We start from the raw sequence: 17,041 nt of genomic DNA on the forward strand, positions 1-17,041 counted from the left end.
AATCCCAGAGCTACGTTTGAAAATGTTTACTCTTGGAAGACAGATGCCTAATCTGTCCTGACCTAGTTCTAAGTTCTTATCCCCTTCCCAAATTGCACCCTATTCCCTTTGTAGTGCACTACTTTAGGCCATGGCCCATACACTACGGCTGCATCTTAAATCACACCCCATTTCCAATATCGTGCCTTATTTGGGATGCATCCATAGTCTTTTCTCAAACGTATACAAGTAATATTCTACAAGATTCCGATGGATTTTGAGCTTCTCTTTATTTAAAAATGTGTAAAATTCCTATACATCAAGAGTCTTTTAAAGACAAATAATTTAATAATGAGGGCATGTAAAACCATATTAGTATTATTGTATGTGCTGATGTTGACACCTATGAGGGTTGCAATCAGATCTAAACCATATTGCATGTACAATCATCACAGTAAACGGTAATGTGCGAGTCTCTCCTGTAAATAGCAGGGTTACGAGTCCTTAAAAATACTTTTGGTTAAGATAGTAAGATGATATGGATGATTGGGAAACAGTTATTTAAACACCAGCCATTGTTGCTTAGGTCCCCTGAAATCGTCCTCATTTCAGCAATATTGGTTATTTTCTGTATCATTTTGAATCTTTTCATTAAATCGAACATAAGATATTTAGCTATGCTTATCAAAACTGTTTGACATAAATTGTCATTGTCAGCGCAGAAGATTTAAAGTCCTTCATAGCAAAGTCTTTTTTTAATGAGTGAAAAATGGCTGTGTCACAAAATGGTGGTTGAAATGCAGCTGAGACATGGCCTTGAATGATGTCACAGGACAGATCGCTACCAGTTGGAAAATGTATCTTTACTTTGCATTGACAGTGATTCAGGCTCTCCAACATCATGTGGATGGATGAAAAGTATTGGCTGTGCTCAGCTCCTTTGGCAGTTTCTTGGGCATATGATGAAAACTATTTGTCTAAGGCTAATCAGAACACATGTAGATAGGTGGCTTTAGTATCGACCCCTATCACGTTCCTGGCGGTGCATTTGTAGAAGCCCTGGTCTCTCTGCGTGGGGTTCTGGATGATGAGAGAACCTTGTGGGTGGAGATACTTGTTGCCAAAGAGGCGTGGCTGGGCACTGACCGCTAGCCGCGTCCGATCCGGCGTCTCCCAGGCAATCTCAGCTCGGGGGATCCCCGTGGCAATACAGTTCAACTGGACCGCCACGCCGTGCCGAGCGTATATCACGGGAGGCGAGCCATTGGTGATGCGAGGCAGGTACGCAATGACGATGACGGGCACGGAGAGCAGGGCGCTGCCGTACTCGTTGGCCGCTCGGCAGACGTAGGAGCCGCGGTCGTAGACGGATGCCTGCTGGATGGAGAGCGTCCCATTGGCTAGGACGGCGTAGCGACCGGCTCTCTGTGTCCGCCCCAGGACCACCCCACTGGGCAGGGTCCACGTCAGCCGGACAGGGTCCCCCGTGGAGAGACAGTGGAGTTGGAGGCTCTCCCCATTCATAATACTGATGGGGGAGTTGTAGCGGTTATTGATCTCTGGTTTCCTCTCCGGGGCTAAAGTAATAGTACGTTCCACTAGCCCGGTGACATTCCTCACCAGGCAGCGGTACATACCACTCTCAGAGACAGAGGGGTTAGTGATGACCAAGGAGCCGTCAGGTCGGTGGAAGAACTTGGAGAACTGGGCACCCCTCACGAGGGGGGAACCATTAGGGAGGATCCAGGTTACCGTTGGGGGTGCTGGGCCTCCTTCAAAGGAGCAGTTCAGGGTCATGGTACTGCCTACCGTTAGAGAGAGGCTCTCTGTTTTGGGCCCTCTGAGCTGCGGCCTCTCTACCATCTCTCTAATCTCCAGGTGGACCATCAGCCTGGCCTCCCCGCCCTCGTTGCGTGCGATGCAGGCCAGCTGAGCCGAGTCGGTCCCCTTCGGCGAACGTATATCCAACGTACCGTTACGATGCACCGTCATTCTGCTGCCGTAGTATGGCGCCGGGAGAACGATGTTCTCCGGTAACACCCACATGACCTGGGGGATGGGTGTCCCCACGGCCTCGCAGGCCAGCATGGTGCGCTGGTCCCTTATAGCCGTCACTCTGATCGTGTTGACCATACCTCTCAGTCCGTTGATGGTTGGCGGCGTCACCAGGACGTCCACCCTGGTGACTTTGCGGTCCTGGCCGGCACTGTTCCTAGCTGTGCAGGTGTAGTTACCAGCATCAAAGTGTTGTGCCTTCTGGACCACTAATGTACCATCATTATGGACCTGGTACTTAGCGGGGGAGGAGGCAATGGCCCGGTTAGTGGGGGAGAGCCACGTGATGACTGGGGTCGGCTCTCCCTTGGCGCTGCACTTCAGAGACACGGTCTCCCCATAAAGAACCCTGACGACTTCAGGGCTTTGAGTTTTGTCTCTGATGATCCGAGGGTCCGCCACCACCTTGACGTGAACCTTCATCTCATCCTTCCCTATCTGGTTCTCAGCGTAGCAGGTGTAGTCTCCTTCCTCTCTCATCCCCACATCGTTGGCGTACAATGTCCCGTTGTCGAACACCACGTATCTGGGAGGGGGGGGGTTGGGTGATTGTTTTGAAAATTGTACTGGGATCCTTATCGACTATGCAGTTAATGTGCTTCAATAACAGATTGGGTGTACATACTGTATTATGTGATTCAATAACGGTATGTGTGAAGTTGAATACCAAGTACCTGCGGGTACGCCCACCTCTAACCCTACTATCCGTCTGTTTCAGTGTGTTGATCATGGTGCCGTCCGGCAGAGCCCAGCGGATCTCAGGGTTCGGGAGGCCAGACGCTACACAGTCCACCTTCAGGTCTCCTCCATACATCACCTTCAGATTCAAAAATATTTATTGTTTATCCAATCGTACATTATACAGAAAATCAACCAAAATATTTGCATGACAACCATATAGTGCACTCTTTTTCACTAAGGTCCATAGGGCTCTGGTCAAAAGTAGTGCACTGTACAGGGAATAGGGTGCCATTTGGGATGTGGCCCATTATTTACATAGAAACCTAAGACAAAAGACAGACCTTCTGACTGGCCAGCAGCTGCTTCTGCTCGATCTTGGCCGGTTTGGTCAGCACGCTAACCCTCAGAAGCATGTAGTCGTCCCCCATCTTGTTTCGGGCCACACACAGGTAGTCCCCATCATCTTTCTCTGTCATGGCCTGGATGGCCAGAGAACCGTTGGTGAACACCTTTATTCTGGGGTCGAAGCTGAACCCCCCACCAACAAAAACAAGTTGTTATTGTTTGTGAATAACAGTATGTCCTGCTGTTAATAGCAACCATTTTAGGTATTTTTTTTAATGGTTTTTCAGCTAAACTTTAGGGAATAGTGCCTGTATGATTTCACAGTAAACCTTCTCATTCATGATAACATCTGATGATCTGACAGTTGACATACATTGCCATCAGAAAGTGTTCATACTCCTTGACTTATTCCACATTTTGTTGTGTTACAGCCTAAATTCAAAATGGATTAAATATATATTTTTTTCACTCATCTGCACACAATACCCCATATAATGACAAAGTGTAAAAATGTTTTTAGAAATCTTTGCGAATATATTGAAAATAGAATACACACATATTTAATTTACATAAGTATTCACACCCTTGAGTGTGTTAGATTCACCTTTGGCAGCGATTACCCAGAGTCTTTCTGGGTAAGTCTCCAAGAGCTTTGCACACCTGGATTGTGCAATATTTGCACATTATTATTTAAATAATTATTCAAGCTCTGTTAAATTGGTTGTTTATCATTTCTAGACAGCCATCTTGAAGTCTTGCCATACATTTTCAAGCCGATTTAAGTCTAAACTGTAACTAGGCCACTAAGGAACATACTTGGTAAGCAACTCTAGTGTATATTTGGGCTTGTGTTTCAGGTTATTGTCCTACTGTAAGGTGAATTTGTCTCCCAGTGTCTGTTGGATAGCAGACTGAACCAGGCTTTCCTCTAGGATTTTGCCTATGGTTAGCTCTATTTCCATCGCTTTCTATCTATGTGTTGTGTTGGATTTTCCCCAAACGCAACGATTTGTATTCAGGACATAAAGTGAATTTGTTTGCCACATTTTTTGCAAACAGGATGCATATTTTGGAACATTTTAATTCTGAACAGGCTTCCTTCTTTTCACTCTGTAATTTAGGTTAGTATTGTGGAGTAACTACAATGTTGTTGATCAGTCTTCAGTTTTCTCCTATCACAGTCACCATTGGCCTCATGGTGAAATTCCTGAGCGGTTTCCTTCCTCTCTGGCAAGGACGCCTGTATCTTCTGCAGTGATTGATACACCATCCAAAGTGTAATTAATACGGGACGGCAGGGTAGCCTAGTGGTTAGAGCGTTGGACTAGTAACCGAAAGGTTGCAAGTTCGAATCCCCGAGCTGACAAGGTACAAATCTGTCGTTCTGCCCCTGAACAGGCAGTTAACCCACTGTTCCTAGGCCGTCATTGAAAATAAGAATTTGTTCTTAACTGACTTGCCTAGTTAAATAAAGGTAAAATAATAATAATAATAACTTCACCATGCTTAAAGGGATATTCAACCATTTCTCTTCGCCGGACGCAGTGTTTGAGTCCGTTCACTCGTCCGGAGCAGACTGGATGTGGCTCTGTTAAATCCTTACAACAACATGACCATCAAATACTTTTCCCGGCGAAGGGATATTATTATTACTGCTTTTAAAATTGTTACTCATCTACTAATAGGTGCCCTTCGCTGCAAAGTATTGGAAAACCTCCATGGTCTTTGTGATTGAATCGGTGTTTGAATTTATTGCTCGACTGAGGGACTTAGTAGATAAATGTGTGGGATACAGAGATGAGGTAGTCATTTACAAATCACATTAAACACCATTATTGCACACAGACCATGCAACTTATTATGTGACTTTTTCCTGCTCTAACAAATGGGTTGAATACTTATTAACTCAAGACATATCAGCTCTTCATTTTTAATTCATTCGTAAAAATGTCTAAATACATAATTCCACGCTGACATAATGGCATATTGTGTGTAGGCCAGTGACATAAAATCACAATTTAATCCATTTTAAATTCAGGCTGTAACAAAACAAAATGTGGAAAAAGTACTGTACATACAGACAATGGTCTGAAGGGCATATTAGACAGTGAGTGAAAAAGATGCCAGAAGATGCATACCTGTACTGGGAATCCACTAGTTTCTTAGAGGGGGTCCTCCAGACGATCCTGGGCTCTGGTTTTCCTGTGGCAATGCAGTCGAGCCTCAGCAGCCCCCCATAGACCACGTCAGTCCTCTGGGGAGACGAGGAGGTAATCCTGGCCTCGGTGGAGGATGGGAGTCTCAGTACTGTCAGAACGCTGGTTCTCCTGGAGGCTCCTACCGCATTACTGGCCACACACTCATATCTCCCCGCGTCGCCTTTGCCTAGCCCACGGATGTACAGGGTCCCGTTGGGGAAGACAAAGAAATGACGGCCGTTGACGAACTGCGAGGTGAGGAGCTGGACTCCGTCGGGCGTGGTCCAGCGGATGATGGGCGTAGGGGCTCCTTTGGCGGTGCAGTGGATGTAGGCCGTGCGGCCCTCGGGGAGGGACACGTTCTCATAGCGAGGTTGCTGGATGACTGGAGCCAAGGCTGCCACATGGAGTCGGACAGAGACGGTGTCGGCTCCTGCCACGCTGCTGCCGATACATTTATAGATCCCTCTGTCTGTGTAGCTGGCCTGGGTTATCCGGAGAGTACCGTTACCGAGGAGGTCCACGCGCTTGGGGCCAGACTGAGGGCCGGCCTGGGGGCCACTGGCTGGGTTGGCAGGGCCCGGGGCTGGAGGGGCAGTGAGGTGGACCCTGTCAGGCAGCACCCAGGTGACCCGGGGCATGGGATGTCCCTGTACCTGGCACTCCAGATCGATGCCGTCCCCGTGGTACACGGTAGCATCGCGGTAGCGCGGCTGGAGCACTCTGGGATGCTGGGCCAGCACCATCAGGGAGACCACCATCTTGTCCACGCCATACTGGTTCTGGACCATACAGAGGTACTGGCCTCGGTCCTGGGGCTGGCTGTTACGGATGATAAACGTGCCGTTGGGATGGACCTCGAACCTCTGGACCCGAGTGTTCTGGGCTACTGTCGCTCCTGCATGAATGAAAATAACACATGTTTAAAGACATCGAGTAGATTAAAACAATGCAGATAAAGGATTATTTCTACAACATGTTGTCTGTTGAAACACAAGAAAGGAGCATAGCTTATATCATGACAAATAGGATTCTCCTTTTTTTGTTACATTAACAGGCTTACATACAGCGGTGTAATTCTGTAACAGAGAGTGAAGGAGGATGTTCTATGAAGAGGGGAGAACAGAAAAGGAAGTGCTGTTATACATACCAGTGGAGACTCTCGTCCAGGAGAGGAAAGGCCTGGGCTCCCCTACAGCCACACAGGGCAGCTGTGCATCCATCTCTGCATTCACTGTCACTGTCTGCACATCCACGTTGGTGATCCGGGGCTTCCCTCTTACAGCAGGATCTGCTACGGAGGGTCTCTGACCACCTCCCGACACCCCGCCTGATAACCCCTGTGTCTGGGTAGGGGTCTCTGTCCTCTGGCCCCCACTAGATGGATTCTGAGGCTTCGACCAAGACACAAATGAAGTCTGAGAAACGCTCATTGTGGTGGTGGGAGTGAGAGTGGTTGTGGTGGTCGTCTGTTTGACCATCTGAGTGTTTGCGTTTGTGACTGTCCTGTGCCTGTGGGGTGTTCTGGGTTCTGTGGTGGTTGGTTTAACACCAGTGACTGGATCAGGCTTGATGTCAGTTGACTCTAGTTTAGTCGTGGTGTGGGACTCGGCTGGTGGTGGTTGTCTGTTGGGGTCAGATCTGGTGATTAGGATGGAGTCTCCTCTGTTGAGGATCGGGTTGTTCCTCTGGTCGGGTTGGGAGATGAGGACTCTCTCTCTGTGACTGTCTGGGATGTGGTTGGAGTTGGAGGGAACCTCCACTGTTCTGGATGAAGGTGGGGTCCTGACCCTAGTGGATGGAGTGTTTTGTACAGGGATCTGAGGCTTCACCCTAGAGGGGAAAACTACAGATGTCCTCACTGATGTGGAGGTGACAGGTGACATATTTGGAGTAATGCCCTTTGTTGTCGTAGAAGCAACAGAAACCGCAACATTTTCCAATGGTGTTCGGTCTTTGCCTGTGGCGGAAGTGCTTTCTCTGACGTTATAGTGCCCATCAAAGGTTGTTCCGGGCTTAACAGTGACTGTTTTAGAAGGATCAGAGCCGCGATAAGAGCTTTCAGATGTCACCGGCATTTCAGTGGTACTAACCCGAGCCTTCTCATGTCCTGCCTCTACATGAAAGGGCTCTTTTGTTGAGGCACCCGGGGCGTGTGTTGTGCCGTGTGCACTGGTTATTTCATGCCAGATAGATGGGGACACGCTGTCAATCTCTTTCACCGGCACTTTTTTAACCTCAGTCGTATCTTCTGTATATCGATTGTCTGGTGTGTTGGGCTGTCCATCTGGTAGCACTCCCGGTCGAGTGTTGCGATTCTCCGGGGACTTGTCAGGACTTGGGACAGGGTGAAGGTCTGCAGTAGCGCTGCCTCCCCTTTGCGTTGTCTCGGTTGGTTTAACTGCAGGAAGGGGGACGCTTGTACATGTCCCCTGACTGGCTGTCATGTGCACATCCGATTGCTCTGGGACTGGGCTCTGAGTGTTCGGAGTCTGAGAGGCTCTTTCTGGGGCTGTTCTGTGATGGCTGCTCTGGGATGTTTGTTTATATGTTTCTGTTGAAGAGGTTGTGGGAGACGCCAGTGGGGCTGTTTTGCTCCTGAACAGTGGTTTGTCGTGTGGTGAAAGGGTGCCCTTTCGAGTTGTAGGCTTCACTGAAGGGTCACTCCTGTCTTGGTATAAAGAGACTCCTGTGTTCTCTTCATGACTCACTTGGCCTGATGACGTTGTTTGGCTGCCCGTCGATGGAACTGCGGTAATAAACCTGTCCGTCATGCTTTTGGCCTTGTCGAACGCTTCTATTTTAGTCCACGTGGCAGTGTTTGCCTTGGTAGTTGTTGGGAGCGCGTCCTTAGGTGTGGCTGCGGTTGTAAAATCACTTCTCAACGGACTATTAGGCTTTGGCTTCTTTCTGCCCATATTGGGCCGTCTTCTCCTGCCCCCGCCCCTCCTCCTGGGGTTCTGGGTTCTGAGTCGAGTAGCCAACTCCCCTGGAGTTTCCTTCGTCATATACACAGCTGAAGTGAGCTCGGCTGTGGGAGAGGGTGCGGTGAGTGGAAGATGGGTAATATTCGACGTCGCATGCTGCTTTAGCCGTGTACGTGTTTCTAGCTTAGCAGTTGTGCTCCAAGTCTCAGTGAGAGAGCGATCAAATTCATCGCTCTCCGTCTCTGATTCAGAGTACCCTCTAACTGCGGTGGTGGTGAGTGACGGGTCAAGTTCAGCGTCACCTCCTTCATTATAGCTGTTAAAAACACTGGGTTCGTTAGCGTCTTCCGCCCCCTGATTATCCTCAGACGTGGGTGAGATATCAGACTCTGTAATCGCCTCACCATCTGTAGCAGAAGCGGTGGGGGTGGTGCTTTGATTTTCTCCTTGTAAAGAATCGTGGTATGAAGAACTGGTCCAGACGTTCACACGCAGCTGACCCAGGATCTGGGAGTGTGTGGGTGTGACTGTGTGCCTGCCTGGCGTCTTTGTGTGTGTGACAGTGTTACTGGGCTGCTGGGGAACAGATGTGACAGGCTCTGTGACCGGCTGCGTGAAACGAGCATGATTTGTGCCTGTATCCGCATCGGAGTCTGTGGTGTAAGTAGTGTGTAGAGTGGGTGTATGCGGTATAATAGTGGGTGTGTATAGCTCTTTCTCCTCTTCCTCGTGGAGGTCGTCTATTGACCCCTCTATGTTGCCCGGAGACTCTGTCTGCTTAGCACTGGCCGTTGTCGTTGACTCCTGATTCTTCTTTGTGGTGAGGTGAGTTGAGCTGGGTGTTATGATAATGTTACCCTGTCCGTTCTTGTCACGGATTTTGGCCAAAATGTCCGCCCACTTCTCCGGGTCTATATTTTTGTTTGCCACGTTAATCCTCCTCCTCGTCTCCACTGTGTTTTTCTTGTATTCGTCATTTGTCCCTGTCGTGGTTGGTTTTCTAGGTGCAGCAGGTCGCCTCCATGTGTTTCTAAATGGATGTCCTCCACCCCTGTTTGAACCTTGACCTCTCCGCCGATTCATTAGCTCCACACGGCTCGGGGGTGAGGATGAGGAGGAAGAGGAGGAGGGGACTTCCTCCTGTGCGTCCTCATTGTCCCCTGATGCCTCCTCAGTGGCCTCCATGGGGGCTTTGACCCTGGTGTTGACCCCTGAGGCGGACTGTGGCCTCATTCTCCTCAGTGGTCGCATCTCTGCTCCTAACTGTCTGGTGAGAGTCACCTTAGTAGCCAGGGAATACACACCATGCTGGTTCATGGCCACACACTTATAATATCCACTGTCTGTCAGTCGACTCTCTGGGACTCTCAGAGTTCCGTTGGAATACACCAGCGCTCTAGAAGAGTTGGCTCTGTGACTCACTATGTTGCTGTCAGGAAGGATCCAGTTGATCTCAGGGTCAGGAGAGCCAGACACGACACAGTTCAGAGTGAGCGGGACACCGGTGAACCCCTCTACGAGGGTAGGCGCCGTCTCATCCCCTCCAAGAGGGGGAGGACTGGAGGACTCCGCGACCGTCAGGCGGAAAGGGAGGACACTGAGGTCGTCAGATACCTGGGCAATACAGTAATATATCCCTGAGTCTGAGTGTCCTACAGCTTTAATATCCAACCTGCCGGTGCTCGACACTGACACCCTGTTGTCTGGGTTGCTGTACGGTGCCTCCAGCTGGGTCCCGTCTGGCAGCATCCAGCGAACCGCCGTGTCTCCTGAGCTCAACACGTTACAGTCTACTGCAGCAGAGCTGCCCACTACAACACTCAGCGACGTCCTGGTAGTGTTTGTGTTCTCTATCATGACCCATGTCCTGCGTTGTCTGCGCTCCAGCTCAGGCTCCACGATCTGTGTGAGGTGGGTGCTGAGGATCAGCTTGACGCTCTTCCCAGTGGACTGGGGCCTGTTCAGCTGCAGGTCCACAGAGCTCTGCATCAGCCAGGATGGTTGAGCTACCATGTTAGCCTTAACCCCTGTGTAGTACAACGCATCTCTCTCCAGGTCCTGCCTGTACCTGGAGATCAAGAAGTTTGAGTTTATTAGAAAAAAACACATAACATAAAACACAACATAGCAGTATGAAATGAGATGCTCTATATCACGTATTGAACTCAAGGCCCATTCAATCCGGCCTGCGGGTGGATTGATTATTATTAATATATAGAATAGCAGTCAAAAGTTTGGAAAAATCTACTAATCTTTCTTTATTTTTACTATTTTCTACCCTGTAGAATAATAGTGAAGATATCAAAATGATTAAATAACACATGGAAGTATAGTAGTAATGTAGTAACCAAAAAAGTAGCCACCATTTGCCTCGATGACAGCTTTGCACACTCTTGGCATTCTCTCAACCAGCTTCGCCTGGAATGCTTTTCCAACCGTCTTGAAGGAGTTCCCACATATTTTGAGCACTTGTTGGCTGCTTTTCCTTCACTCTGCGGTCCAACTCATCCCAAACTATCTCAATTTGGTTGAGGTCGGGTGATTGTGGAGGCCAGGTCATCTGATGCAGTACTCCATCACCCTCCTTCTTGGTCAAATAGCCCTTACACAGCCTAGAGGTGTTTTGGGTCATTGTCCTGTTGAAAAACAAACGATAGTCCCACTAAGTGTAAACCAGATGGGATGGCGTATTGGTGCAGAATGCTGTGGTAGACATGCTGGTTAAGTGTGCCTTGAATTCTAAATCAGTCACCAGCAAATCACCCCCACACCATCCTACTTCCTCCTCCATGCTTCATGGTGGAAACCACACATGCAAAATCATCCGTTCAACTACTCTGCATCTCACAAAGACACAATGGTTGGAACCAAAAATCTCAAATTTGGACTCATCAGACCAAAGACAGATTTCCACTGATCTAATGTCCATTGATCATGTTTCTTGGCCCAAGCAAGTCTCTTCTTATTATTGGTGTCCTTTAGTAGTGGTTTCTTTGCAGAAATTTGACCTTGAAGGCCTGATTCACGCAGTCTCTTCTGAACAGTTGATGTTGAGATGTGTCTGTTACTTGAACTCTGTGAAGCATTTTTTTCTGAGGCTGGTAACTCTAATGAACTTATCCTCTGCAGCAGAGGTAACTCTGGGTCTTCCTTTCCTGTGGCGGACCTCTTGAGAGCCAGTTTCATCATAGCGCTTGATGGTTTTTGCGACTGCACTTGAAGAAACTTTCAAAGTTCTTGAAATTTTCCAAACCGATTGGCTCAAACGCATTAAGAAGGAAAGAAATTCCACAAATTAACTTTTAACAAGGCACACCTGTTAATTGAAATGCATTCCAGGTGACTAACTCATGAAGCTGGTTGAGAAAATGCCAAGCGTGTGCAAAGCGGGCGGCAGCGTAGCCTAGTGGTTAGAGCGTTGGACTAGTAACCGTAAGGTTGCGAGTTCAAACCCCCGAGCTGACAAGGTACATCTGTCGTTCTGCCCCTGAACAGGCAGTTAACCCACTGTTCCCAGGCCGTCATTGAAAATAAGAATATGTTCTTAACTGACTTGCCTGGTTAAATAAAGGTAAAAATAAAAAATAAAAAAAAAGCTGTCATCAAGGCAAAGGGTTAAAGAAGAATCAAACAAAGAATATATTTTGATTTGTTTAACATGTTTTTGGTTACTACATGATTCCATGTGTTATTTAATAGTTTTGAGGTCTTCACTATTATTCTACAACGCAGAAAATAGAGGGGGAAAAAGAAAAACCCTGGAATGAGTCGGTGTGTCCAAACTTTGACTGGTACTGTATATTTATATATTTTTGTGGGGAAAAAACAATCTCAATCATTATTTAAATGACTAAAACCAAATCAAGACTGTGTAGAAATAATAATGGACCTACATTTACAGTCTCTTCACTCTGTCCAGCTAGCTAACAGTCATCGAAACGAAAGCTAGACAGTCAGGGAGCATCGAAAAATAGAGTGAGGACAATGTTTTGCACATTTTGATGGCAAGGAAATACAATACATTTTAAGTGTGGCCCTCCGGACCTCAGTGAAGACTGAATGTGGCCCTTGGGGAAAATGAGTTTGTGACAACTGTGCTCTGTATTGAGGACCACTCTGAAATGAACAAATCAAATCACATACGGGCAAATCCTAACTTCCACAAACGTTCACGTGCATTGATCTCAATGCACAACTAAGTGAAACTGTTACTCAAGTCGAAGCTGGAATTTGGCCCATAATGATCAGTTAAAAAGCGGTTTCTTAATCCAGCCTACCTGTAGCTGGGCACCGGCTCCTTAGTCAGCATGATCTCTCTCTGCAGGTGAGCGGGCGTGTCGCTATAGTAGGCGATCAGCTTCCAGAGTCTCTCATAATTGTCCCTGTTGATGGGACACTCCAGATCCACGGAGATACTCACATTAGAGGCCAGCTGCAGTGGGTTGACCTGCTCCCAGCTGACCTTAGACAACTCTTTGCGGGGCTCTCCGACGCTGCACTCCAGATCCACTTTGTTCCCATGTTCGTCCGTCAGGCCTAAGGTCATGTTGCCAAATGGCCCCTTGAACTCCTCCAGGGTCACGACCTCTGTCTCTGTGTCCTCTGGGGTCATAGGTTGATCAGGGGAGGTGATAACAGGGCTGGAGCAGCCCAGTGTGTCCAGGCCCAGGACTTCTTTCATCCGTAAGTTCTTTGGGGAGTAACACATAAGGCAGAGCTGACCTCCTGGGTAGGCCCTGTCCTTTTTACACTTCAGCACACCTATGAAGAAAGGAAGACGAGAGGGAACATTAACATCATTATTCGATGTTTGTAATTCCGAGTGTGAAGTTTGGTTAGGTTTTGGACATACATTTTCAAGGCACAAATGTGTAAAATGACAGCTGCATTATGCTTTGAGCATTGATCCAATTGTATCTGCCATCACTGACAAATACGTACATTCACTGAGTAGCTGGTAAATAAAATACCTTACCTGGTGAGTTTTTGTCCCAGTCGGGGAACCACTTCATCCTGCAGTCACATGTCCAAGGATTCCCATGCAGGAAGAGGTTCTCCAGCTGGGGCATTCCTCCCAGCAGCTTCTGGGGCAGCGAGGTCAGGCTGTTCTCCGACAGGTACAGGTGCCTGATGAATCGATAAGGAGACAGGAGGGACGTTATAACGTTAGCTTCAAACATCTTGGCTCCATCTCAATTACTCCTTCCGTGATTCCTCACATCCTATTTCCTTGCCTCATTTTCAACTGCATTAGAAAAGGTCCCGCTCCTCTGACCTTCTACAATGGGTTTTGAGAAGACGGTGAGGAGAGAGGACGCAAAGAATCGAGGAAAGATGAATTGAGAAAGTGCCCGATACTAAGATAAAACGGATAAAATATTGTCCAGAGCATTATGGGTACTGTAGTTCATCATGCTCGGCTTCACCGGAGGGTGGAGACGTGGAAGTGTCCCAACATGGAAAAGGTGGAAAAAGTAGAGGGGTGGAGCTGCTGCAGTCTGTTCCCCTCCAGCTGTAGGAGACGTAGGGAGGTGAGGCCCTGGAAGGTGTCTGGGTGAATGAACTCCAGACGGTTGTGGTCCAGGTGGAGTCTGGTCAGAGACCACAGACCCTGGAGAGTGTGTCTGTTGATCTCCTTCAGTTTGTTATAGCTCATCTTCAGCATCTGAGGGGGAGAAAGGCAGAGGTAAGGGAGTTATCATCCTAATACAATAGAGCAGGGTTTCACAAACTTCAAATAACCAATTCATCATCAAGCTTTGCTTATTTGAATTCAGCTGTGTAGTTCTTGGCCCAAAAAACAAAACGTGCACTCAGGGGGGCCCCAGGGTGCAGGACCGAGTTTGGGTAACTCTGGAATAGATTATAGTAAAATAGAGTAGAATATAATAATAGAATGCAACAATTGCCTGGTACTATACTGTATAACCTACTTTACAGTACTGAGGTGATATTTAATGTTAATCAACATTTCCTGTTTATTACTGGAAGCACAGACACGAGCCTACCAGACGAGCTAAATTACTTCTATGCTCGCTTTGAGGCAAGCAACACTGAAGCATGCATGAGAGCATCAGCTGTTACGGATGACTGTGTGATCACGCTCGCCATAGCCAATGTGAGTAAGACCTTTAAACAGGTCAACATTCACAGACACAGTACTAGGATGTGTACTCCAAGCATGCGCTGACCAACTGGCAAGTGTCTTCAATGACATTTTGACTACCGACCCGTAGCACTCACGTCTGTAGCCATGAAGTGCTTAATAAGGCTAGTACTGGCTCACATCTACACAATTATCCCAGAAACCCTAGACCCACCATAATTTGCATACCGCCCCAACAGATCAACAGATGATGCCATCTCTATTGCACTCCACACTGCCCTTTCCCACCTGGACAAAAGGAACACCTACGTGAGAATGTTATTCATTAACTACAGCATAGCGTTCAACAACATAGTACCCTCAAAGCTCATCACTAAGGACCCTGGGACTAAACACCTCCCTCTGCAACTGGATCCTGGACTTCCTGGCGGGCCGCCCCCAGGTGGTAAGGGTAGGTAACAATACATCTACCACGCATATCCTCAACACGGGGGCACCTCAGGGATCCGTGCTCAGTCCCCTCCTGTACTCCCTGTTCACTCATGACTGCATAGCCAGGGACGACTCCAACACCATCATTAAGTTTGCCGACAACGATGAGACAGCCTATACAGAGGAGGTCAGAGACCTGGCCGTGTGGTGCCAGGATAACAACCTCTCGCTCAACGTGATCAAGACAAATGAGATAATTTGGACTACAGGAAAAGGAGAACCAAGCACACCCCCATTCTCATCGACGGGGCTGTAGTGGAGCAGGCTGAGAGCTTCAAGTTCCTTGGTGTCCACATCACCAACAAACTATCATGGTTCAAACACACCAAGACAGTTGTGAAGAGGGCATGACAAAGCCTATTCCCCCTCAGGAGACTGAAAAGACTTGGCAGAGCCTCAAAAAGTTCTACATCTGCACCACTGTAAGGTTGTATTCGGCGCATGTGACAAATAACATTTGATTTGTACCTGTAAGGACATGAGATCCTTAAAGGCCCCGTTGGGAATGTTGTGGAGATCATTCCCATGCATCATCAGAAGCTCCAGCTTCCTCAAACCAGCCAGAGAGGTCTGAGTCACATGGTTTATGGTGTTAAACCTACAGGAAACAACAACGACACAAAAGCAATTCATGACTGACTATTAAGGTACTTGACTTGTTCTTTGTGGAGCAAAGTGCCTTCATTTCTGACTGTATAAGAAGAAATGGCTAAAGACCTGACTGAACTTAAGACCTCTGGATCAAAACATTGTCAATGAAGGTGGCAGTTGGGAACTAATACAGTGGGCGGGGCTTTCTGTTATTTTTAAGAAATGGCTCAAGCTCATATGTAAAATGACTCAGTAAAAAGCATGGGGTATATAATAAGCATATAATACGATTAGATAAGACCTCACTGTAGTCATTTGCATTATGCACATTTACTTGTGAGTTGCAGAGAGATTAATTTCAGGCACATGCTCAGCACATGTACTTAACTGTAAACAATTCCAAAGGCTTCTAATGAAAAGTGAATATTTGATAGCTTTAAAAAATAATAATATTGGCCTACAATGCACATGCATAAATACAAATCGTATACTTTATGCACATACTGCATGTCCATAAGTTGTGCATGACGCTTGTTTTTTAGGCCTATGGTCTCATTGCGGGTCATTGAATAAAGTAAATCCAACAGGCTTACCCCAGGTTCATGCGCTCCACTTGTCTGGGTATGCCGGCGGGCACTGCGAGCAGGGAACGGAACGTGCAGTGCACCTCTGTGGCCTGAGGGCACGTGCACTGGCGCGGGCAGGGGAGACTTGTAACTGGCACCATCAGCACCGACAGTATCAATATGAATGCGGCGGAACGGTCCATCTTCAGCTGCGCATCCATCCACCACAAAAAAAAGGTTTCTACCTCCTATCACTGGAGGGTTACAGATTCATTTTGGTTCATTTCATAGTACCCAAACACAAATGAAAAGGTGAGCTCTGACAAAACACTTCACTGTAGTGAAAATCGTTTGACTATGCGCGAAATTAGTGATCTCTGTATGAACGCATCTTTACGCACATCAAACATGGCATGACCTGAACCGAAAGGAAAATGTTAAACATCTCACCTTAGATTTTTTTATAAACTTTTATTTAGATCCAGACTCACTGTATCCCATTTTACCATGGCTTTGGTGTCTCAACGCCACTCCTCACGAAGCGCATAACTCCATAGTTATACAGTCCTATAATTACAAAACTCCCCAAAGAATAAAATAGTTACAACAAATTCCGATGTCAAATCCGTAGACAGAAATGCGCACAGAGCTTCGATAGACTGTTTGAAGTATCCGTTTTGTTTCGTGTGTAGCCCCTTGAGAAACTTTGCAAATAAAATTTAACTTCTGCCCAAAACTGTACAGTGCAGGATGCGCCTTCCACCGACAGCGAGGGGTGAGTGAATGGCTAATCGTTTCCAACATACAGTCAGTCTTGAGAAGCAGAAGGACCCAAGGAGGGGTAATAAAATGAGAGAGACGTAAGAGACGGCAACTGCTGAAATCGGCTACAGTAGGTCGTTACAATAAGGATATCGTTTTTCCATTCAACTACGGGCATAATCATTGTGTCATCACATTGACAGTTGGCCCCTTCCAGGAATCGCTGCTTGAAGACTATCTTCATTAAATTCATGAATTCATTTATAAAAATGAAGGGAGATACCACTTCTTTTCTCGGTTGTACTTCTCTACTGTAGACCATCATGTGAGGTAACCTAC

General features: G+C 47.3%; 1 protein-coding gene across 2 annotated transcripts; it reads right to left on the reverse strand.

Moving 5' to 3' along the window:
* Positions 1-232: 232 nt before the first annotated feature.
* Positions 233-16,845, reverse strand: LOC118370195 (immunoglobulin superfamily member 10-like). 2 transcript variants are annotated; one of them, XM_035755069.2, is made up of 11 exons: positions 16,391-16,845; positions 15,968-16,194; positions 15,252-15,381; positions 13,612-13,850; positions 13,161-13,312; positions 12,463-12,946; positions 6,409-10,253; positions 5,199-6,156; positions 3,057-3,243; positions 2,709-2,851; positions 233-2,560 (listed from the first exon to the last, which is right to left on the reverse strand). In XM_035755069.2, exons 2-11 carry the CDS (start codon positions 16,159-16,161, stop codon positions 967-969), a joined length of 7,926 nt encoding a protein of 2,641 aa, XP_035610962.2. In that variant the 5' UTR covers positions 16,162-16,194; positions 16,391-16,845; the 3' UTR covers positions 233-966. The 2 variants fall into 2 exon arrangements, with proteins under 2 accessions (XP_035610962.2, XP_052355070.1); XM_052499110.1 differs by lacking the exon at positions 16,391-16,845 and having other exon boundaries at positions 15,968-16,375.
* Positions 16,846-17,041: the final 196 nt, after the last annotated feature.

The sequence above is a fragment of the Oncorhynchus keta genome, chromosome 37 (assembly GCF_023373465.1).
Source record: "Oncorhynchus keta strain PuntledgeMale-10-30-2019 chromosome 37, Oket_V2, whole genome shotgun sequence".
Taxonomy (NCBI): domain Eukaryota; kingdom Metazoa; phylum Chordata; class Actinopteri; order Salmoniformes; family Salmonidae; genus Oncorhynchus; species Oncorhynchus keta.